Source organism: Seriola lalandi, unplaced genomic scaffold (assembly GCF_002814215.2).
Source record: "Seriola lalandi dorsalis isolate HSWRI2012SDOR001 ecotype SW California unplaced genomic scaffold, Sedor1 jcf7180002052274, whole genome shotgun sequence".
Classification (NCBI taxonomy): Eukaryota; Metazoa; Chordata; class Actinopteri; order Carangiformes; family Carangidae; genus Seriola; species Seriola lalandi.
In genome coordinates this window covers 1915158-1939497 of record NW_019522827.1, presented here as the reverse complement: position 1 = coordinate 1939497, position 24340 = coordinate 1915158, and the positions used below count along the sequence as shown (strand labels likewise).

The 24340-nt window shown below is 42.2% G+C and overlaps 2 protein-coding genes and 1 pseudogene across 5 annotated transcripts; all 3 read right to left on the bottom strand.

Annotated features, from left to right (window-relative positions):
* Positions 1-552: 552 nt before the first annotated feature.
* Positions 553-5356, bottom strand: tmem168b (transmembrane protein 168b). The gene is made up of 4 exons (XM_023400314.2): positions 3855-5356; positions 3606-3748; positions 2870-3144; positions 553-1967 (listed from the first exon to the last, which is right to left on the bottom strand). The coding sequence occupies exons 1-4, from the start codon at positions 4986-4988 to the stop codon at positions 1420-1422; spliced, it is 2100 nt and encodes a 699-aa protein (XP_023256082.1). The 5' UTR covers positions 4989-5356; the 3' UTR covers positions 553-1419.
* A 939-nt stretch (positions 5357-6295) lies between these two features.
* On the bottom strand, positions 6296-13484 carry samtor (S-adenosylmethionine sensor upstream of mTORC1). Of its 3 annotated transcripts, none has more exons than XM_023400317.2 (5): positions 13242-13484; positions 10597-10738; positions 10327-10455; positions 9155-9269; positions 6296-8827 (listed from the first exon to the last, which is right to left on the bottom strand). In XM_023400317.2, the coding sequence occupies exons 1-5, from the start codon at positions 13399-13401 to the stop codon at positions 8195-8197; spliced, it is 1179 nt and encodes a 392-aa protein (XP_023256085.1). In that variant the 5' UTR covers positions 13402-13484; the 3' UTR covers positions 6296-8194. The 3 variants fall into 3 exon arrangements, with proteins under 3 accessions (XP_023256085.1, XP_087028444.1, XP_023256087.1); XM_087172318.1 differs by lacking the exon at positions 13242-13484 and adding an exon at positions 11005-11309; XM_023400319.2 differs by lacking the exon at positions 13242-13484 and adding an exon at positions 10939-11081.
* A 3557-nt stretch (positions 13485-17041) lies between these two features.
* On the bottom strand, positions 17042-23165 carry LOC111650413 (uncharacterized; annotated as a pseudogene). The gene is made up of 4 exons (XR_015436844.1): positions 22278-23165; positions 21673-21740; positions 21462-21559; positions 17042-20819 (listed from the first exon to the last, which is right to left on the bottom strand). The product of XR_015436844.1 is annotated as an uncharacterized LOC111650413 (transcript).
* Between the last annotated feature and the right edge of the window lie 1175 nt (positions 23166-24340).

Here is a 24340-nt window from a genome sequence, read left to right as displayed (position 1 = left end):
TCACACATACCGACAGTGATACGTGAAGAAAAGTTTTGTTCTGGTCAAATGACATTACTTCATTTTGGAGCTGCTTGTTTTTCCAACCACCTTCGTCGTCACTGGGCAAGTTGCCCACACAGTAGGACTGGTGTTGGTTCAATCCCCTGCTCCATCTGTCTGCATGTTAGCAACCTTATCCAAGACACTAAACCCCTAATTTGCCTCCAGTTTTATCTGAGACATTGTAAAGTGCTCTCTAAATTACTTATAGTTTCCTGTGAAGTACCTATGTAATCTGGCACTTATTCAGGTCAGATGAAAATGTGCAATCTGTCTATAGGCAAGCTAATAATTCAGTATATATGAAAATTAAAATTTGTATTTATTTGGGTTCTTTCGAGAGATAACTTTTTTAAACTACTAAACAGTTACCCTAGTGCAGACCAAACACTTTTTATGAAAGGAATATCAGACATTTATCATTCTCTTAGTGTCTGACACATGAATTAACCTGCTTCATTTAGTTTATAGCAGAATGTATCCAGTGAGGAGTAAAAGAAGCCTATTAGATTAAGTTGAGCAGTGAAGTCCAACTTCTTTTATTACAGTTTCATCAATTCTTCATCTGATTTCCTTACAACCAACCCCCCGCATACACATAGAATCAATCAGAACAATCTTGCATAGCCCAGTAAACTGCAATAAACCCCAGAGAGAAAGTAGATCTCATTGTGTAGTGAATTTCTGCCGTTTACTGTTACATAAATATCGTAGTTCTCACTGTATTCTACTGTATTCATCAGTACAGTTAAAACTCTTTCTGGGCTCCCTGAAGCAGCTGGAGTGGATTTATACATCACCTCCAAAAGTATTAGAAAATACCGTTGCAACAAACACAAAGCAGTGCATAGAAAAAACTCTTTCAGCATAAAAAGCATAGTAAAGTACAGAGGAGTATAAGAGGAACCATTTCACTGTCAAAAAAAATATAATATCAAATTTTAAGAACTGACTGTTTAGGATATAATTTATGCCTGAGATCTTCCTCTGAAAATGTACCACAGCCTCTTCGGTGATGTTCTTTGGTGATTTTATGGTAAAAGGCACCATGCAAATGTAAATACAATGCAAAAATGTGCAAATAGTCTAAATGTGCTCAGTATCATCCCACAAATAAACATGTTTGACAGGGATGTTAAGATCTCGAAATCAAAGCTAACAACACATATTAAACAAAAACAATTTGCAAAGAGTATAAAAACTGGTACTAAAAAGACAAAATGCACCAATCAGTAACTAAGTGATTATTTTTGCAGTAACTTAAAATGATACAGGTTAGTGATAAGTTTATGATCCAGTAGCTGCCTATTTTACATGACTTTTAGAAAATGGTATGTGTGGAAGTTATTCTAAAATAAAAATAGGCTGGTCATATTTCTAAGATCTGACCAGTTTGAAGCCTTGGCCAGTGTCCAATATCGCTGGTGGAAACCAGTTGAGTTTGACTCTCTTCAGACATCGCAGGCAGACGCTGCACATCCACAGCAGGTTCAGATTACCGCACCACAGCGCCAGATAGACCACCGGGTAGGTCATCCGAGGAAAGTACATGCTCCAGTGGTTAGTAAGATCACTTCCTGTTGGCAGGTGCAGCGTGTAGTCACTCCAGTGTCTGGAGATGCCGTAGGCGGCAGAAACCGGCCTGCCCCTCTCCGACCACTGGATGCTGCTGTTTGAGTTGCAGTTGTACTCCACCCACTGAGAGGTGAAGTCTCCGAGCTGCGGGGGGTCCTGCAGCTCCACGTCTGTCACTCTGGCTAATGTCGCTCCCTGCACAGCCACGTACAGACCCTCCACCTTCCTGACCTCCTTCACCCACGGCAAGGAGTCTTCGCAGTCGAGCACCAGAATGAGGCGTGAACAGAAGCTGCTGTTCTTCTCCCTCCACCACTCCAAGATGTGATCCAGGCGGAGAGTGTCTCCTCCTGATGATGAACACACAGAGCAGCACGTTACAAAACACACTGACAAAAAGTGCACGAGTAGAATAAGCTTGCTACTTCCACTGATGAAGATTATCTGATGCAATAAATAAACAACAAAAACATTTGTATTAAAATTACAACCAACAATAACAAATGGGTAAGGCTCAAAATGTGGCCACACAATAATCATGTAAGAGGGAAGAAATATGAAAAGAAATGCTTTAAGGTTGTAGATATTCCTTATCTGACTATTTTTGGTGTAGTTTTAAACAGCAGAAATGAGGAAATCTGTTTTCCACTTCCTGTTTAAGAATTGTTCCTCTTTTACCACAGCTATATTGAACTGTACTGTTTTTAACTTACCAATTGAAGGATATGTTAGTAGGGTTGTAAGAATCAGGATTTGTTTTTTGTACATCAATGAGTTATTTAAAGGGAATAATGTGTCCCAGACCTTCTCTCACCATATACAGTATGAGGATAAGGTCATCCTGACTATGGCGGCTGTAAACCTCACCTAAAGCATCGTTAGACTTGATTTAGTTTCAGTGCCCTCTGGTCTAAATGCTGTTTCAAACACCTTTAAGCTCAATAAATTCATTGGCAACACTACATCCTCACAACAGGGCTGCACATCTATGGCCAAAATAATAACGCTGATCGTTATGCTCAATATTGAAAATGTAATTATTTATCAGGAGTATTCATTAATAAGAGATAATGGAGCATTTTAAACTGACAGCAAACTGACTTTACTTTTAGGGCTAATTAAAAATAACTAGACTTTGCAATGATAATCATGCCACTACAGCATGCAACCAAATAAAAAGATTTTAACCTTACATAGAAAATACAGTTACATTAAACTCAGTTATTGACAAAAAAATTGACACTCCTCCCACCTGCCAGCGCCCACTCTCCAGTCCTGTGGGTGTGACCGCTGTAGAAGATCACGTAGGTGTCATGGCGAGGCCCGTCTGCTGTGCGGAGCTCCAAGAAGGATTTGATCTTAGCCTGCAGAGCCTCAAGAGTCACCCCGCTGGTGGAGTAGTCACAGCCGAAAGTTTCAATCAGGTGTTGGGCGAAGAAACGCTGAACATTGTTCAACATGCCTGTAGAGCGTCTGTTCAGCTCCTGCACTTGGTCTGGAGGCAGCAGCATGGGCTGACCGTCAGGGCTACAAGACAGACACAAATAAACTAGAGCAGTTGAAGTGAATGAATCATGTCTGTTTAGATCATCAGTCAAGCAGCGCAGGCCAGAGAATCCACATAGCTTTGGCTTACAACTCCTTAGTTATAAGTTTTCTGCCAGAGCTTATTGCATGCAGTATTTGCTTGCTAACAAAACTTATAGATCTTTTATGGCTGTTATTTAATTTGAATCATACTCTGTACAGGAAATATCCAGTCCAGCTTTGTCTTATTGATTTGTGGCAAGATGCACAACAATATCAGGAATAAAACACAAAAAACACAATGCACTAAATATCGATTTTAACCAGGGGGATATTCTGACATTAAGCTCTTACAACTGACAATTTTTTATTTGACTAATATCCTGGTTGGGTGACATGGCCTTTCTAAATATGGCTGTAATTGTGTCCTACTCTGCCAATGGTTATGCATTACACAGTACCTGCAGTAGTTGGTGGGGATGACCACTGCGTAGCCCACACAGGTTCCTCCCAGGCTGTTCCCGAGTTCATGGAAAAGTCCATGGAACAGACACTCCAGAGGCAGGACGAGCAGAAACATGCTCACAAAGATGCTGCTGGAGGCCTGTGGAGCACATTTTTGAGTCAATGAAATACTGGTTTAGACAAGAATAAAACTTCTGTGAAAGATTGTATGACACAAATGTACTGTGTCGTCTAGCTGCCCATACCTGCCAACAAAGAGCAGCAACAGCAACAGTTGTCAACAGCGTGAAGAGCACCAGGCGTTCAGAGAGGAGGCAGAAGTGTCTCATCCCCTTTGAGGCCATGATCTTGTCCAGCCCGCTGATGCCCGACCCCTGGGATAAGCACAGCCTCTGGCAATCACTGAGCTTGGTATGAAAGCCCCACACAGTGATCACAAACACCAAGTGGCAGATGGACCAGAAGAGCACACACACCACAAATCCTGGGATCATGAAGTACCACTGGTACAGGTCTGTCAGCTTCCGAGAGGCCAGGATGATGAAAGTCACCTCCACCACAAGCAGAGGCAGGAGGGACAGCCGGCGCCAGAGGCCCCTCCACACCAGGAAAGGCTGCCAGCGTTCGGTCACAGAGAGACCACTGAAATAGACATCCAGCAGAGGGTCGCAGATGAGCTGGCTGAAGAAGCAGGCGAGGGCGAACGGGTTGGTGGTGATGTTCAGAGACTTGAAGAACAGCACCGCGGTGATGACGGCGAAGCAGACCAAGTTGGGAAGAGCCAGGACCGCCTTCATCCGGAGGGCAACCATCACCGTCGCCAGCGCCACCACCAGCACCATCACGCTCATTGTCTTCTGGATGAGCAGCGCCGTGCTGGCAGTGGCGAAGCCCGCCAGCTCCAGGCGCTCTGCCGAGGTGAGGAAGGCAGGACGGTATCTGGCGCATCCCAGCAGTCTCTCCAGCAGAGCCCACAGCGTCCTCAGAACCACACTGGCCAGCAGCATGTAGTTGGCCGCCTGCTCCTTCACGTCGCCCTCCAGGGCGGGGCTGTTGAGGAGGCAGAGTAGACCCAGCAGAAAGCCGAACCACAGGTGGAGGAGGCTGAGGCTGATCCTCTCCATACTGTAGTAGTACAGCACACTTGCTATCCCCAGGACAAACAGAGCCAACACGAAGATGACAAGAAGACTGGACTCCGCGGTCCTCTCCCACCGGGCATAGAGCCCCAGACACAGGGCGACCAGCAAGTTGAGACCGGACAGGTAGCCCAGCCACCGGACCGAAGACCACATGCTCACCTCTCCGTTGACCTCCTCCAGCCGGGTCATCGCTGCATGAAGGCAGTGACTGACACAGTAGCGTAGAAAACGACACATTTTGATATGAAAAACTACCTGTCCAAAGCCAGAAACAGGCACTTTGATGTGTTATGGTCGGTTAAGTGCCTGGTATAACATTTGAAATCCCGCGACACCGGCACCAAGTTGAGCTAACTTCGTTGAGTGGCTAGCTTAGCTACCTTTAGCTATCAGCGATGCATCTTTGCACCGGTAACCTTTAGCAACATAAACATTTACATCTTGAAGATGGTTGTTTCGCGTTCTGTTCACCTGGTGTCCGATACGAGTTTAAATCGTATAAGATGGAGCGCCCAGAAACTAGCTGTCAAAAGTGTGAAAGACATATCAGTTCTAAAAGTTTGTCACGTCAAAAGTTTTGAGTCAGATGACAGTCGCCATGACGCTGGCTCCGACTACGGCAAGTGCTAAGGGTCATAAGTGTTACGCCAACGTTGAAAAAGCAATCTGTATATTGGTTTTTCCATCTTATATTTTGTTAATTCACACTAAATTGGTTTGGCTTATACTTTCAATTACGGTTTCTTTAACCTAAACAACTTTAATTCAAGGTTCACCTATGAGCTGATTTTTTTCCAGAACTTTCAACGGCATCTCATGTGAACCTTGGATGGATGTTTTACTGAACCAGGCACATGCCGGCATCCCCTGGGCCAGAGTCTCTCTATGAAGTGGCTGTTGATATTTCTTGTTTGTCACCAAACTACAAGCAACTGCATTGTTTCTAGTCGTTTTGTGTGTCTTACAGTCTGAGGGTTCTAGGATTGGGGGTGGGGGCTTTTACCTGTCTTTTACCTGTTCTCATAATCCATTGGCGACGTCCGACCTTGAGTTAAGATTGTTTCTTAAGGGTCATGAACAAACTTTTACACTCAAAAATGTTTGGATTTCAAGGGGACCAGCTCAGTTTATTATTGATTTATTGATATTATTGATTATTTATTTCCAAATAACTATGCCCACAGGTCTCTAAAATCTACGTTTCCAGAAAAAAAAATGCAGAGGACATGACCTCTGTGCCCAAAGGGCCTTAAAGGCTAGGTATAATACATGTTACCAGTATACTAGGCATAATGTACAATATTACTATATGTAATAAATTAATCCTGCCCCATGATACTGGCCCCTGCTTTATTCATGTTTTCATCCTGTACTGATGTTAAATATTTTCAGTGTATCAAAAAGGCCTGCTTGAGTGGGTCATTAATTTACCCAGTTTATATCCCGAGTCACAAATGCCCCTTCATAACTTCATAGGCAGTAAACAGAAGTATTTGAATATTCAAAAATAAAGGCAGAACACACACAAAAAAACTCACAGACACTTTACATTTACATTCATTTATAAAAGAGAAATACAACCATACTATAAGCACACATTGTTCTGCATTGTTGAAAATGTTGATAATGAAGATGAACCATCTCATGCAAATGGGCCAAAAGAAACACTGGAAGACAAATGCACCAATCAGTCACAAAACACGCTTCTTCAGAGTCTGAATATGTATGGTACTGGTTATTTTTTCTGTTAAAACAGAGGAGATATCAGCAGAGAGATGTGCATTACTGGAAAATGATATGGGAATGGCAACAACACACTGCATTACATCAACACTGGAAATGTTTCTTGTTAACTGGATAGTTTGTATGTACTGTCAGGCCTAAGAAGCTTGATATCTTTTGTTAAAAGCTATGATTTTCATTTCCTCCAAGGGCATGAAAGTCTGCTTGCAACATAAATATGAACAAAGAAGGCACCTTAAGACTTACTAATGTTATGGGCCCATCATATTGGTTGTAAAATTGTCATCATAGGAAAATAATTACTTTTTGTGACACCCTTTGAGATCAATGATAAAGTGCCACAGACCAAAAAAAAAACAAAAAACAATGTAGATTCAGTCCTTCATTCACACTGACAAATCCAACCACACCCACACACATTTGGCCTGCTCCAGGACAGGCAGGAACACACACTGACATTTCACCTGGTAGTGTCTTTAGCTAAAACCTCCCCCCGCAGGATATAGTATCCTCAGATCTGGTCTTGCTTGCTATTGCTAAAATCTACAGTATCTCACCTGTATGACAAAACGGTAAATTAGTGCAAATCTCTTCTGTCGAGGTGAATTTTCTGACTGTGAGGAGCTCAGATCTGGATATTTTTTGGAGGCGGAGTACCTAACTGTATTCTCACAAAGTTACAAAATTGTGTCAAAGGATATTGGTGCTGTTTAGTCCATCTGATATGGATCACTGACTTGCAGTGTTGTACTATTCCTCTGCTTGAGAATAAAAAAATGTACTGGAAATCTAACAGGAGATAATTTGTCAATAATATTTGTGAGGACAACGAGAGGAGAAAAAAAAGTGTAATACCTACTTTGAAACACTCGTACCTTGTTACACAATGAGTAAACACAGTTACAGTTTCACATTAGTAAACCTAGTAATACTCCTACCGTATGGTTCTGAAAATGTTTAAAATGCTACAAATACCACTTTCTTGTAAAAGATACACAAATCATTCAGAGGATGCCAAGTTAAAATGGCATTGCCACACTTTACACTGGACAACACCAATGTTTTGACTGTTGAGAATATATATTTCAAAACAATGAACTTCTTTTTTTTTTGTCTTGGAAAACTAAATGCACATCAAGAATTTTCAGAAAGTCTAGCTGCATGACTGTGACAGAAGCAAGCGTACCAAGTCCAGTCGTTTCCACCTCAGTCTCTCCAGTGCAATCAAACTCCTATCAGACTGCTCGGGTTGCTGTATTTGGCTTTTAAACTAAGCAGCCTGCCACACTAGCTTATTCAAACAGAGACTGAGTACAGAATGTAGACAAGCTGACTTTTGTTATTGAGAGCTGATTGGAAGATGGGATGGAAATCAAGGAGCGGGGAGTTAAGGGATCTTAAGGGAATTCACTTTCCAACTCTTAAAAAACCTAGCTATTTATCAAAATATATCCATCTTAGTGTGTGTGTGTATGTTCATAGGTGTGTGTGTGTATGTGTATGCACTCTCATAGGGAGTGTGGATATGAGAAAATAATCTGTAAACTTCTCTCTTTCACACTGTGCAAACTGCATTGTTTTGAGTTGAGGGAGGAAAAGGTGGAGAAGAATGCAGCAGGTTAGATTTGGCAGCGCAGCAGTTGAAGGGGAGGTGACAGTTACGGTGGGAGTGGGGGTGGGAGGGGGATAGCTGGTTTAGCCTAGCTCTGAAGCAGTATGGGGTCCTCTAGCTCATGGAAGCCAGGCACCGAGCTGCTCTGGCTCTCCCCAGAATCTGAATCGTAGGGCGTGTCAGGTAGCTCCGTGAAGCCCCAAGCCAGCTGGTCATCCTCAAAGTCGGAGCGCACCTGCACGGGCACGTCGGCACAGTCTTCCTCCTCGTTGGAGTGGAAGTCCTGAGGGATGTAGAGCATCTCGGGGTAGTTGCGTGACACCAGGTCGCTGGTGGTTGCTAGAGACACCTTACGGAAGGCGATGAGATGCATGTGGGAGTACTTGACGTATTTGTAGCGCTTGAAGCCCAGCGACTCCACCGCAACGCGCCAACTGCGCATCATGAGGGCGTGGCGGTTCTGGTGGGACGAGTCGGGCGTTATGATGAGCAGCAGGCCGTGCAACTCCAGCAGCTCGTGAGCCTTCTTGCAGCAGATCCAGCGCTGGTATGGTGAAGGGAAGTAGGAGAGGAGCAGCGAGAAGACCACCACGTGGAAAAGCTGAGCGGGCAGAGCGTCGATGGGGTTGTGGAGCTGGCGGAGGAAGGCCTCGACCGCATCACCTGCCAGCTGGAGGGGCTGCTGGAGCTGAAGGTTGAGGAAGTCACACTTGTACACACTCTTCAGGAGAAAAAAGGACAAAAAAAAAAAAAAAAATCTGCATAAATCACAGTTCAAATGTGATCTTTTAAACCCACTATCAATGTCACTCCACTCATTTAGTTTCAGTACTTGCAGCTGCAGAATGTGAAGCGCTTTTTGTTCTGCTTTCTGCTGAATTTGTTCACATAGACCCTAACCGCAACATCAATACTCCTGCATGAGTCATTTCTGGTGTTGTTTTGCTCTGTAATGCCAGCACCAAGACACCAGACAGGAAAACCTCCTGCATTTTATTTCAGATATGTTGTCAACAAAAAAATGAACAGAATGAATACGCACTCATACCTCAACTGCAGGCACTATGTCAATACCAACTGTGAGGAATTCATCAAACTTCAAGAAAGGGTTGAAGCAGCTTCCCACATCAAGGAGACGCATTTTCCCCAGCTGGGAGATTGAACTGCAACACAAATGTGAAAGAAGTGTCAACTGTAGCAAAACTTGCCCACACATAACGTGCTTAACTATTTGTACATATTAAAAAGAAGAATCTTATTAGCAAACAGACACGTTTATGGTACATGCTCTACCAGGTGAGCCACGGGGGCGCCAGAGTGTTAAACAGAGATTAACACTGAATTGCAGTGATTTAAGAGGCATTTCAAACTTAAATGCCTGCTAAATAAAGACTTTTAATATAACTAATATACTTCTCTTTCTGCTCTGCCAAACATCGCCCCTACATAGGGATGAACTCAAACTTTATAAACTTATAGCATACTTTAAAAAGTATGCTTAAATATTCTGCATCTTTAGAATGTGAGTGAATATACACTGCAGACTGCATTGGCCACTAGGAGGCCTTTACAACTTTAACTGTAGCAAAGTCAACAAAACATGACAATTCATCTAATGTTGATAATTCAGGCCTCTCCAGATTTACTGGGTGAAATATGTTTAAGAATAACTTACATTTGTAGAAACTGAAACAAACAGAAAAAAAAAAACTAGAAAAAGACATAGATATTCAGGCAAGTGTTTCTCCTGGGTGATGGGTGAGAGTTTAGTCACTCTCGTTCTTGCAGTTTTTAAATGTGTTGCCAATCCATTCTAAATATTCATTCTTAGCTGTCCGAGGATGTAGTGTGTTCACAGTGGTAAAAATGAAGTATCCATAAAAACACTGAGCGTGCTGTCGAACCACAGTACTATTATTGTCCCACCAGGTCCAAAAAAACAAAAATCCTAAGCAGTAATTTTTTTGAAAACATTCACTTTCTTTTAGTGGAATTTAATTTGCAGTGAAATTTTAAAAAGTTGTAGTTAGATTGATTGATGTCAGACTATGCACATATTTGACCATTTTACGTTACTATAAAACAATAAAGTATGTTAATCTCTTGTATATTATCTGCAAGAACAGGATACTATAAAGATTGGTATATACTATATACTTTTATCTACATTTATGGTAGATAAATATGTTGTAAATATGTTATATAAAATATATAACTTACCTGGGGATGGTGCTGTACGGTTGGGCACTTACAGATGCTGCCGTCAGACCCATGCCAAGCATGGCACTCTTCTCATCCTTTTCTAACATTCTTTTCATCCCGCCATCCAAAAAATATTCCTGACAGACACTGTGGAAGTAGAATCACAAGATTACATAAACCTTCCTGTGACATGAGAGTGACTTGTCACATCCTATGGGTTTGGATGAGTCAGATTCACCCTCATGAGGTCTAAGGCCGCAGCTGAAAGACATTTGAAGACAGCTGTACCTGCGACACCATTCGATGCGTCCCTCTCCTTCGCAGTTTTTGGTCCAGTGGTTGTCTGCAAGATTCTTCATGGCGAGGGCGTACTCACTCAGGGTCTGCTCATCCTCACAGTGCTCGCGCCAGATCTTGTCAAAGTCGCCCACTAAGGGGAAAGAAAAAGTAAATCAGGACAGAAGTAACAAACAAAGACTAATCAAAAAAATAAAATCAGAGCTCACAACAATGAATGCTTTCAAAGTTAGCTTGAGCTACTGGTATCATCCACTTTATGACGGGTCAAGTCCTACTTTTCTCCTCTTCTAGTCCTACATGTACAGCAAGTAGCAAACATTCACAACCTACTTGCCAACTTTGGTCACCCAACTTAGCACCAAAACATGATTGCACTCCTCTGGAAAAACCATTTACCGCTACACTGCCTGCATGTTCACTCGTCTCAGCCAGCACAGAAGTGTGTGTGTTTCTCTCTTTTAAAAAAAGGAGAAAAAAAAAAAAAAAAAGAAAAAAAAAAAACCACCCTCAAACAGCCATTTCACAGTAATAATAATGTCCACAAAAATTCCCTTCAGCACATCTTCACAGCTTCTCAGAAGTTTACAGCCTGTAGCATAGGCAAACACACTGATAAGGGAGAAATCCCATGACCACAGGAAAAAACTGTTTTTATCAGATTTACAGAAATGAAAGGACAACAAGAGGAGGGGTGGTAAACAGTGTCGCTCTGAAAGCATGACTACTGAGTGTGATTCAATGCCAAGCCTCCCAGATCATGCTTTACTTATTAACCAATCATGAGGTCTGTTAGCAGGATGACCTCTCTCTGCCGTCTCCAAAAACAAACAGCTAGTCTCTTACTCTGAATATTTTCTGATTTAACATGGATTTCAATCATGGTTATTGTAGTGTTTTTCAGGGTGGACAATCAAGGCAGAACCTAAACAAACAACTGCAAAACCTGACCTTTTTGTGCATTGCTTACTACACAACTGATACTAGAGAATGTGGCCACTTTGAAGCAATTGCTTTAAAAGTTGTGCTCAGTAATTTCTTTCTGTTGTTTCCTTTGAGTTTTGAGAGCAGTGAAACCTTCAAATGTATGTTTCTAATTCAGAGGTAGTCAAATGAAACAACCCAGTCAGGCATTCAAGCAGGAGAAGAGCTACTTCATGATATTTGTGGCTTTTACACCTGCTTAGTCAAAAAAAAAAACCTGTAGCCTAAAAAACTGTTGTGCTGTTCTGCTGGAATTACAAGAGAAAGATAAACTAAAGCTAAGTTTTCCTTTCTGAAGATAAAGGTTTTGCACCTTTGCCTTTTCTTGTGTTGCCCTCCTACACAGTCTCGAGAAAAACTGTGCATTTCCTCAGAAAGAGAAAACGAGACAGAGCGTAGCGACAATAACAACACAAAGCCTCTGTGTGGGCAGGTATTGTAACAAGTTTTTAAAATCCAGGCCACTTCAGCATTTGTGGTTGGCACTTAAAAATACAAAACAGTCTTTAACTGCAAACTAATAGCTGGAATAAACCCCTCTGTCAGTGCTGTGAAGAGAAATGCCAGTTTCTTCTTCTAAGAAATGAAGACACTCAGATAGTATTTGTGAGTGCTGATGAGTTGTGAAAGGGTTTTTCCAAACTTCCCATTTTACATGCTCTTATCCAGACTGACTCATAATAGGAAACAAGACAAAGACGGCTCGCTCGGCCATGAGCAATCGATTTACCTTCTGTAAGCACCGTGCAAACTCTCACTAACATGGTGCCAGACTTCTTGCCATACAGTACCATGTATTGGAAAGGTAACAGCATGGAACAGCAGTAGATGGGGTTAGGTTATACACCGTCATAGCGCAGAAAGGAGATTTTGCTCTATAATCTCTGTGGTCAAATGTGGCTATTGTGGGCAATTTTTGCAAATCAATGAGCAAGACTGTGTAGTACCTTGATTTGTCAGCTATTCAATTCACTGGACACAGACAAGCAGTTATTTTGTCTGTGAAAGGTTTCTCAGATTTTCCACAATTTATACTACATTAAACTACCACCCCTAGCAGCAAACTAAAGCCTGCATCAGCATTTTATGTAAGAAATATTTACTTATTTTGGAGAAGTTGTCTGGCAGACTAATCCCAGTACTCAGAAACAAAGCTAATTTGGTTGTAAAAGTTGCACCAAATGTTTGCTCAGTCCACACAGTTATCATTTATTGGCAATAGAGAGGCAATTGAAATTCATTCATTGTCAACAGGCAGGCTGTGTTAATGTCTCTCATTAGTAAGCTATAAAGGCCTCAGTTGGCAGCACACTGGTTTTGGAAGAGAGATCATACATGTTTACAGCAGAGACACAAGATTACAAAAAGCAGCAGCATTTGCAGTGCATGTTATGTTAATGTTAAGTAGCTTTAAAGGCCTTGCTTGCTGAATGCAACCCTCGATGCTGTCGGCTGCAGTCTGCCTCCACAACAGACAGCCAGCTTCAAAACGCCACCGTCAGCTAGCAGGATTAGCAAGCAGAGTGAGTCATGTTTACTAGCATAACTATTATCGGAAACGATTTAATTTGGTATTTTTGAGCTCACGCTGAGTGTTAGCCACTCGGCTGCAGGGCCACAGACAAACAGAGGGGCCCACTGAGGCTGCTCACCCTCTCTGTATTTCCTGCGCAGTTTTCTGTGGACGTTTTTGACGACCCCTGACAACTTCTCCTGCTCCCTCTTGCACGGTGCTTCGTCTGGGATCGGCATGTAGAACAGCTCCGGGTGGTTTTCTGTCTCCCCTGTCTCGACATTGTCTCTGGGGTCCATAGCACCGCACCGCCGATGCTGCCTCTGCCAGTTGCTTCCCCTTTTCCAAGCTGCAACCCGACCGGCGAACCGGCGCACCGGCCAACAACACGCAGGCTGATTGGTGGACTTTGACAGGCTCGCCACACAACTGACAGCCCGTCGTCCAATCACAGGCCTGGAAACGTACCTGAGCCTCGAGTGCGCATTGTGGAGCGTTTAGGTGCATCTTGTAAACCCCACAACTCCTAAAGTTATCTCAACACCTCATGACATGACGGAAAATTAGGTTGTTTCTGTTAGATGTTTTCTTTTTTTCATTAATAATATAAAAACAGTTGAACAGTTGTTTGAGCTGCTGGAAAAATTCAACAGATCCTACTTATTTCTTTATTTTTCCGGATTTGGACCCCATCATTAAGCTATTTTTTCCTGAAATTAAATATTTATTTATTTATTTAAACAACTGTGCCACACCACACTGTAAATGGAGCTTAATGTCAATGTTTTTAAAGGCCTTTACAACTCAGCACATATGAACCATATAATTTATCTCATCTACTTGCAAAATAGTTTAGTCCAAAAACATGCTCATACAAGTGTTCAGTACAACCTACAGTGATTTGGCACAGATACTGCACCGTAGAAAAGACCTTTGACTAACTCTCTCAGCAAGTGAGATAATCTGATTAGGCCCACAAATGGGATGTAGTCAGCACAACATTTGACTAGACATGAACATGATATTTTATCTGTGCAAAGGGGAAATAGTGAGGCCCTTGGAAAGCCGCAATAAATAAAATTAGAGAGAGAGAGATCAGCATAAAGTTGCAGTGCAGATTATACAGGTGGTGCATTAGACATCTCGAATCTACAGTATGAAGAGAGAATCATCTTAACATACCTTAAGAAATTAAAACCATGTACATGAGTAAAGATAAAGATTATTTTGAGTTAGGAGACTGGAGGATTTTTACATCAAATAAAAAGCTCTGGAAAAAGAGATGTGAGCATTTCAGTCTAGTATGGTAACCTGACTGCGACTAATATAAACAAGCCACTGTCGTCAAAACAGCTGGGAAACATTTCAACTGCCAACAAAATTAATGAATACTCTGTTTAACTCTGCTGTTTACAGGAAAGCCCAGCCCATTATTAACGACACTGAACAATCAGTCATAAATTCATGAATTTCCCCTAGGGGATAAATAAAGTATCTATCTATCTATCTATCTATTTAAGATTTTGAGTTAATGTCTTCTCAAGAATGCTGTAGAACGCTTCCACTAAAAAAAATATATGCAAGTGTATTTAATATAATGAACAAACGGCAATAAAATAATGGGATTTTAATTACAACAGTTGTATCAAATATCTTACACTCAGTATGAGAAATTAACAACCCATAAATGTGTATTATATTACATTTTTGTGCATCCAATTTGACTTGTACTAACTGCGGATATTGTGCCACCGACTACAGTGTTATTCACCTTGTCCTAGTCATAATTGTAGTTCGTTGACAATTACAATTAAAATTTAGTTTACATTTGTCATATTTAATAAGATAGACAGGCTTGAGTTTAAAGGGGTTCAGTTGTTACAGCTATAAACACGTGTAAATTTGCAAAACATAAATGAATTTCCAGTTTCTTCACTGCTTTTGTCCTGATTTAAAAGTTGAATTCAGTGTGAAATAAGGAACATTATGGGTGTATCTGAAGCTCTGCTTTCCAGACTGTAGTTATAAATTCTTTTAAATCCCTTGACAGAGTATAACTACTCCTCTCTCCCCAAAATAACACGTACCACATGATGGCTACTGCACTGTTTATTTAACTGCAGATATCAATGTGATACTGTCATGGATGGGATGTAATTACACCATACAACTATTTCAGTGTTAGCGAGTCTTAATGGAGCGTCATCATGTGAGGTCTTACATAAAGGCTACTAGTGGTAAACAGGAAACAAAGTGACATAAGCCTACTAAATGATCATTTATGTCATTGTTATCTGTATTGTATTAATTTGGATTCTGCTCCATTGTGGCTCAAATAATAAATCATCCATTTTCCATGTGAATATTTCATTAAATAGACAGGAAATGTCTCTATGAAGGTTGCACTACTGCGTCTTGGTAAAAATACTTCCTGATTTCAAATGTTGAATCAAATACTCACAATACATTTGATTTATCTCTGCAGTCGAGTCATGAAAGTCCTGGAAATACGTCAGACAGGCATCTGTTAATGTGAAAATTAAGACAGTTGGCAAACCGCTGTCTGTAGTGGCTATTGTAGTAATAGCTATTAACACTCATTATCAGAATATGTAGTCCAATAGGTGTAGGGGTCAGCCAACATGTTCTGATGATATGTGGCCAACGTAAGCTCCACCTCCACAGCTCATAAAGATTAATAATTATTGCTCTCATGGGTTTTATTGCAAGGCCAATACGTATCACTTAAGGTGAAAAAACAGGATGGTTTCATGTTTAAAAAGCAACCAAACTTCCCATGTCAAGTCACAGATTTCCAACTTATATAAAAACAAAAGGACACTTGCAAAAGGTGTTGGGTACAAGCCCCTGGGGGCTAAATTTGGTCTATGAAACAGACTGATATACTCTTCTGTATGTCCGACTTGTCAAAAATGTTTTTTGTTTCTTTGAGTGGCTAAAAATGTTCTTCTGGCAAAAGAGAGAGGTAATCCTCACAGCGGGCTGCCCTGGAATCCCCTGGCGAGTACATTACTGCAGCTGTGTTCAGCTCAAAACACAGCTAAAAGCCAGAGTTCAAACAGGGAGCAGGAACTACGTGCTATAGCTACAAGGCACTTGATTTGACTCTCTATTCATTTATCTTGAGACAAAATTACTGAATTACTTTGGACAGGCGCTGGAAGCTGTCAGAGGAGTACTCTGCTTTACTAGATTTATTGTTGTGGACTAACACTATGTCAGAAATGCACACGGCCTTGGCTCAAGGTTTGTCCTCTACTTGGAACAACTTCATCTTGGAAAGAAGCCTGTCATTCTTTCCCAGACGAAAATAAGAAAAGAAGCATGGAACAAGATGAGGAATAATTCAAATTTCCGTCTATTCTATCCCAGGAGCCGTTTGTTCTTGCATAAATATTGACTTTCAGGCTGCACCTTGAAAAGCCCGTACATGGCATCTAGGTTAATATTCGTGTTCTTCAGCTTGATGCCAAACATATTTTAAAGCTGATAACTGATGCCTGATTTGATCAGAATGCAGCCCGAGATAAAGAAAAAAAACCCAAAACATTTCAACACACCAGAAACACAAATAAGAATCCTAACTGTCCGATCAGGATCCGGTTTCTGTGTTCTTATAGACTTTCAGGGCATGATTGCAGATCTCAGACATAACATGAACCCTGAAGGCATGTTTCCTTTTGTAAAGCACAGATTTGGGGGTTGGATTATCTATTACTAACCTGCAGACATTGAGAGGAAAATGAAATCTATTCCAAGTATATAAACTCTGCTGTTTATTTGTAAGTGAGTAAATCTAAGTGCAGTCCACTTTATTAAATACAAATTGCAGCAATTCAAATGAAATCTGCTCCTAGTTTGAATCACACTGAGCTGGCTACTATGGTTAATGAATAAAACGTAATTGAGCACACTGAATTATTTGTCTATTGTACAATTTATTCATTCCAGACACATGAAAACTAAGTGCAACCTACACAAATACTCATCCACACACACGGCACACTGATGAGTTTCATGTACACCTCAAAGATGAACTCTGCAGAAGTGATCAGCGTGACCCATGGTCCGAAGTTTTATGTACAGTAAAGCAGAAAATTGGTTCATACTCTTAGAGAGTTAACGTCCTCCCATAGGGAATACACAGCATTTGTTCTGATATGTGTCATATATATTTAAATCAATGCCCATTCTTATTAACTGTTTTATTTTTTAATTGTTCTATTTAGACCAACACTAAATAGGGGAATATCAAGTGGCATGTAGCAAAAAAGGAAACCTGCAGACATTTGTGAGTATCACGTCAACATTTTCTACACTCATAAGCCTCAGACGTCCACATTAGACATTATCACAACCGAAACATTTATTTTACAATTTAATTCAACCAATTCTGTTGTTGTTCTTAGCTGGTGGTGGTCTCTCTCCTTGACAGTAGAGCCAAACCACTGATATCAAGTAGAGCCCAAAACAGGCAAGAAAATCATAATGGTATGCCACAACCAAAAATACCACTAACAAGGTGGTGTATAACAATGTTTTTGAGATATTGCTGCAGGAAAAAGTCTTTTTCCACCATGAAAGATTTCCACTGGCGCTTCTCTGTTCACTTGACAGTGGCAGAGCTGCAGAGGTGGGCTGGAGATCTGCTACGTCCTGGTCTTCATGAAGGCAGCTGAGGTGTTGCTCTTCGTCCAGAGACTCACTGATGGAAGGCATGCGTGTGGAGAGCAGTTTGCTTCTGCTCACAGAGGGCCTTTTGCCCACACTAAACCCTGTATCTTTGTTTCTGTCTTTAGCGGCCTGCGCCCCGGCGTGAACAGCCCTCAGACAGTGCATGTACAACTCCACCTCATCGTCTGAGTCAGAGTCTGCCGAGGCGCTGTCATGGCTCGTTTGGTCACTTTCAGGTTCATCTGTTAAAACGCACGAGTCTCCCTCTGCGGCGAGGGATTCGTTGTCAGCTTTTGATCGGTCATGTGTAACATTCTCGCTGCTCTGAAAATCCTCCTCTTTGTAAAGATGCATTTCGGTCGGGATGCGTGCGCTTCCCCCCTTCTGCTCTTTGTCAATTACACTCTTGTCCTGCACACTCACTGGAGCAGATAAACCATCCTCAGCCTTGTTTTGTGTAATGTCTAACCTCTCTTCAAAACACTCCACTTCATCTTTCCCGTCCTCTCTTGTCATTCCCTCTGAGTCTGCATCTACGACCTCTGAGGCTCCTGCTTCATCAACTACAATTTCCTCCTTGTTATTTGGATTTTCTTCTTCTGCATTTTCCCTTGGTTTTACCTGATGCCCCCAAACCACACCAGTTTCATCCCCATCGTTTGAATCCATTTCCATTTCTACCTCTCCCTCTTTTTCCTCTTCTTCTTGGACATTGGTCCTTTTGATATTGACCTCTTGTATCTCTGCAAAGTCTTTTTCTTTCTCCATCTCTGTCTCCTCTTGCTCGTCTCTCTTCTCTACTTCTATCTCCTCAGCTACTTCTTCCTCTGCAGCTGTCTTTTCTTTCTGTGTGGCTTCAACATTTTCTAATTGTTTCTCATCAGCTTCCCCATCTTTTTTGGCCACAATCTCCCACATTTCTTCCTCTCCAGCCCTCTCTTCGTCCTCTACCCCCCCGACATCTTCAGCCTTGGTCCCGTTCTCTCCTGCAGCCGTGAGCTCCTCCACTGGTTTTTCCTGTGGTTTCTCTTTTTCCTCCTCTGTTGTATCTAATGGCGTCTCTACCCCTGCATCCTCCAACTGACCTCCTTGGTCTTTCTCCACTTCATGGATATCTGCTTTTAAACTTATTGTCTCGCTTTCCTCTTCAACTGTTAAAATATTCTCCTCCTCCTCTTCAACCATCATCTCCCAGTTTTTTACTTCAGCGTTGTCTGCTGAACTAAAATCCTCCTGTTTTAAGACAGCTGCTTCCATTTCATGATGCTCTATTTTTTCCGAGACAATAATTGGTTCATCTTTTAAAGCGTCTTCGCCTTTCAACTCCGCAAATATGTCATTTACTCATCATTTCTGTTGTCAGTGACTCAGCTTCCTCATCACTAACCTCAATTTCAGCTGAATGTTTTGTTTCATCCTCGTATGAATTGTTAGTCAACTTATTTTGCTCTTCCGCGTTATTAGTTTCTTCCTGATTTTCCACAGATGTGTCGGGTGTTGAGAAGTCCTTTTCCTCAAGAGTTTCATAATGAGAAATGTAGCCGCTCGCAGTTTCTTTTGCCGCTGAATCACTGATTTCTGTGGGTTTCAAACCATGTAAAGGTTGTGAAAGGCTGTGGGCCTCTGAAGATGCAGTGGTTGTTGATATTGTTATGGTTTCGCCACTGTCATCCTCCATGTTTGACTCATTTTCTCCCCTGCCGCTGCACTGTTGGTTTGTCTCATCATTAACATCCTCTAATACACTCTGAGGAGGCTCAAGTGGCAGAAATGACGTGTCCAGACTGGCCATGACTTCTTGAGCTTCACTTTGTGAAAGTGTTTCATCTAGACTGGCTTTAATTCGTGAACATAGATTCTCCGGCAGCTGAGCCTGTTCTGTTTCTGCTGTTGTTCGGTTTCGGGGGTCAAGGGTCAGATTGTCTTCCTGTGCTTCTCCCTGGAGATGTAAACTCTGAGTGTGTATATCTGCACTCAACAAATCTGCATGTAAAATGTCTACAGGGTGTGGATGTACTTCTGTATCTCCGGATAGAGTTTGAAGAACTTCAGATGAATTTGTGCATCTGTGCTCTGACTGTATAAACTCACCTGGATCCTGCAGAGTATCTGTGCGGTCCAGGATGTCACCTGCACTCAAACCTGTCTGTTCTTCCTCGGCGGGAGGACTATTTAGAGTGGCATCTGAGCCGCCATCTTGTTTCGATTCCTGCATCTCAATCACATTTCCCTGAACATTGTCATTTCTAACATCTGTTGGAGCAGTGCTGCTACTCTCTCTTCTTTCAGTATAAGGATAATGTTGAGTTAAGTCTCCAGTATTCAGTGTAGCCCGTTTAGGATTTCCCCCATCACTTATGCTCTGACTTTCACTTCCCACTCTGCCAAACATCTGATGATACAGTGGAGCCACCACGGTTCCAAATGTGAAGCTGGTTGTCTGGCTAAAAAGGCTCTCGCTGATCACTGCTGAAATAACACTGTCAGCCGGTTCATCTGCAGTGCTGTTAGTACATTCGTAACTTGTGCCTTGCTTCTGACTTTCCCCCTCGGCTTCGGAGACAGACTTGTTGGTATTTCTGCTTTCTGCGGGGGCGGGCTCATCATCTGAATGCTGTGGGTTGTCTGGGATATCTGTGGTACTCTCACCTCCTGTTAGTGTGGCTGAGTCAGCCAAATCGTTGCTCTCAGATTTCTCTGGCTCACAGACAGATATGCTCTCATGTACTGGTGACGTATCATGTCGAACACCAAAGAGGGATTCGCTGCATGTTTCTCGCGCCTCAGAAACAATGTCAGAACGTTCTGATTTGCTCCTCCCCTCGGAAAGTGATCGCACATCTGATTGCTTTTCCTTTTGGCTTTGGCCTTCTTCTTGTGCTTCCTGCTTTGCTTCTGGAGGTGATTCATCCCTGTCAGTGTCGCTCGCACCCCTATCTCTTTGAGCAAAGTAGTCCCTCACCCGGGCCATCCGTGCAGCCTTTCTGCGACTTCTTCGGCTGGTGTTTCGTCTGTTCTCGACCTGAGCATCAACAACAGGAATAGATTCATTTCAGCTCGCTCACACAGTAGTTATGATGTTTTAGGAAAAGGGAGAGGGTTGACCTGTGAAGTTGCATATCACACACTAACACGCTAAGATTAAATACTGTATGTGGCTGCATTTTTGATTTAATGCAAAAGAATATAATAGCTCACATGACAAAATATGAGACACTGAAGAACTGCAAACAGCATGAACTAAGTGTCCTTTAGGTGATGTTACACTGGCGCTACTCAAGCTGCAGTCATGTGACATTCTCTCAGAAAGTGCACCAGGGTTCATGCAAAGCTTTCAGTTCCTCCTGTACCTCATAAACACACCATGGTGCCTTCAAGTACCCTTTCATAATACATCAAACCTGTCAAATCAAGTCTGAAAATAAGGCATGGTTTTAATGGTTTATCAATTATTTTATTATTATATTTGTTGAGTAAGTTGTCAATCACAGGACATAACATACTTACTTAACCTGCAAATACAATTATGTATGGCAGCAGAAATGTAACCTGTTTATTGCATATTTGGCAGTTAGAAAGTCTGATGTCAACTATAAAATGTCTTAGTAAACTGGACTGTTTTGGTTTATGACTAATAAAAATGAAAAGGTGAGTTTTTACTCACCTGTAATTTCTGTACATCTTCCTCTGCTCTTCCTGACTGCCCATAAGACATTTGCTTGGCTTTCACATTATTCACTTCCTCTCCGTGTTTTGACACATCTGTAGAAAAGAGGAGACGTTTGTGCGTTTATTTTGCAGCCGCACTATTACAGATGTATGCTCTTTAAAGTCATTATTTTCCTCATTTCACAATCAGAAAAATAAATATTCACCTGCTGAAATATTTTCCTGAGACGAAGCTTCCACGGCTGAAATGTTTTCCACAGACGAGAAGTTGTGACTGTGAATTAATAAGATTGTGAACAGTCAGACTTCATTCATGTCTATCTGATATAGGTTCACATATAGTTTCACAACCACATGAGGCAACATATATATATTGTGTATATATATATTAGTCCTTTTGATTAAGAAACATTTCACTGCACAACCTCTGCACCTCACCACGGTTTTATCATCAAATCATTTCTTTAACAATATGACAGAGGATCTTTCCACATGGTATATGAAATGTCTACAGACCTCATATAGTCGCCACTTAAATAAAGCTAAAATAAACCTGCTTAGTTTATCCTTTGCTCTACATATAGAATTTGATGTAGTTTGATCCTTCTCTAAAAGAGCAAGGCTTTTAATAAACTATAACGTGACTATATCAGGTTCATGAATAGCAAATATTTCTAAACCTGAATGGCAAGAATTGGTCTACTCTTCCATCTATGATTCTCATAATCATATCCACTGAATTGCTTCCAAAAACATCATCACTATTGACCATTTAAAATCCTTAACAGTAAAATACTTCACACATCTTCACCTGGCAGTCTTAAGGCAGCTTTTCTTGTTCATGTTTTCCTTCTGCGGTTTGGATTTCATTCTCTGGTGACAGAACAGCACGTAGTTCTTGTTGTTATTGTTGGCCCAGAACGTCCCCACGGGAGTCTCATACCGCAGACAAAATTCAACTCTGGCTCCGAGCTCCCCGAATGGAGGCACTAAGGTGAGCTTGAATGAGAAACAGTCCATCAGACTGTCACTGGAGCCGGGGACGTACTCTGCCAGGAGGTCAAAGTGGCTGGACCAGGCGTCTAAAGTGGTCCGGATGTATACTGCCTTACTATAGGAGATGTTGAGGACACGGATCACTCCTTTCACGATTGTGGTCCCGGGAAGCAACTCGACCGTCTCCAACTCCACTTTCTGGTCCCGCACTTTGACGCACAGCTCCTCAGTAGACAACGGAAGGGAGAACGTGTGAGGGGAGAGGAAATATTCCTCTGCCTCTTTACCCTCACCCTCAGAGGAGTCACACCCTGGCAGCAGAGGCACATCCCATGTGTCAAACTCCTTCACCTGCACCAAACTGAGGCCTTTGGCGTCCGCAAAGGACACTCTCCTGGAGCCAGAGATGGGCGGCCCAGGGTCCGAGTCCGAGTCAGAGACAGAGCTCCTTCTCCGTGGGAGAGGGGAAGATTTGGGCCTGATGCCGATGACCACTTCGCCCTCATCATCGTCCACATCCAAGGAGCTGAGGCCTGGCACTCCCAAGAGGTTACAGGCCCCAGAAAGTCTTGGTTGTCCCACAAACTCCATGGGGCTCTCCGTGAGAGAGTCAGCGGGAAAAGGAACGGCAGTGCTTCTGCTTCTGGCAACTGACATTCAACATGCTCTGACTTAACAGATGGAGTCGAGTTACAGATGACATTGTTGCAAGGGCCAACACTATAAATAGGCCAGAAGAGACTTAAACTATGCACAGTAGTCTAAACTCAGGAGGAGAAAATATCATCCTCTACGCTCTGTCAGGCTGCGTTATGTAATCTAAATATTTAGATCAATGCTAATCTAATTTTCTTACTTCAAAACTATCCAAAGGTTTTGTAAACATCTTTCTTGTTTATCTGTACTAACTGCTCCCTGGAGAGTTATAATGATATTTGCAACAAGCATGAGATTTACTTGGGCAGCTATTTGTCTGTTGTTGCTTTTGGCCCCACAATGGGTGACATGACATCTAAAATGGCCCTTTATTTTGTACAAACTTATAGTTCCACTGACCACTCGCTGACTCTCTGATGGTGCAATAGCTCTGAAAGCCTGATAGTGGGTTCCACCATTCCACACAAGTTCACTCTTTTATCTGCTTATCCCGTATCAGCATTTATCTGCGGATGCCAGAATTACACAGTTTACAGTTACGCATTGTGTTTGTACTATTTCCTGTGTTTATCTCACAGCTGTGACAGAGTGCCATGTCCAGCCCAAGCCCGTAACCAAAGCGGTTAGTTCTTAATCTTACTGAGCAAATAAAAATACATATTTTAACAGCGGGGTAAGAATGTTGTGTCTTAACTGAAGAATGGTGAGCCGCCTCCTGAGTTGGATATGAACGGTATAAAAGCATGTAAAGGCTGTCAGGGTAGATAATGTCTGCGTCCGGAGGATGTGGGGTCTGATTCAGGCATGATACTTTAAATTACGCTGCAGTTGCTATAGGACGTAGAAGTTGCTGTAAAAATAAACAATGAACAGAGAGAAAAGACGAAGACAACATCGAATGGACAATCCATACCTGGAAGAACAAAAAGCAGGATGCAGCTTCACAAATGCATCTAAGACAGAGGAGAGCAGCAGAGAAACTGCCGTACAAGATGAGGCTGCAACAATGTCAGATGCTGTCGGCGCCCACCCTCCAGATAACACGGTGACCTCCTCAGACAACCCCTCCTCTGAGGAGGCTCAGCTCTTCTCAAAGCCCTCGCTCTCCTACATCGCCCTGATTGCCAAAGTCATCCTGTCCTCCCCCTCCCAGAAGCTCAACCTGGCGTCCATCTACAGAGCAATGGAGGAGCAGTTTCCTTACCTGAGGAGCCGCGGCCC

What these genes read in the sequence shown, in the direction of transcription:
- tmem168b (XM_023400314.2), bottom strand. Translation starts at nt 4,988, where the DNA reads ATGTGTCGTTTTCTACGCTACTGTGTCAGTCACTGCCTTCATGCAGCG. An exon ending in TTGCTGCTCTTTGTTGGCAG is followed by an intron (nt 3,749 to 3,854) that starts GTATGGGCAGCT and finishes TGTGCTCCACAG; the next exon opens with GCCTCCAGCAGCATCTTTGT. An exon ending in ATCCCCACCAACTACTGCAG is followed by an intron (nt 3,145 to 3,605) that starts GTACTGTGTAAT and finishes TCTGTCTTGTAG; the next exon opens with CCCTGACGGTCAGCCCATGC.
- samtor (XM_023400317.2), bottom strand. Translation starts at nt 13,401, where the DNA reads ATGGACCCCAGAGACAATGTCGAGACAGGGGAGACAGAAAACCACCCG. An exon ending in CCGTACAGCACCATCCCCAG is followed by an intron (nt 9,270 to 10,326) that starts GTAAGTTATATA and finishes TTTGTGTTGCAG; the next exon opens with TTCAATCTCCCAGCTGGGGA. An exon ending in ACATAGTGCCTGCAGTTGAG is followed by an intron (nt 8,828 to 9,154) that starts GTATGAGTGCGT and finishes TTTCTCCTGAAG; the next exon opens with AGTGTGTACAAGTGTGACTT.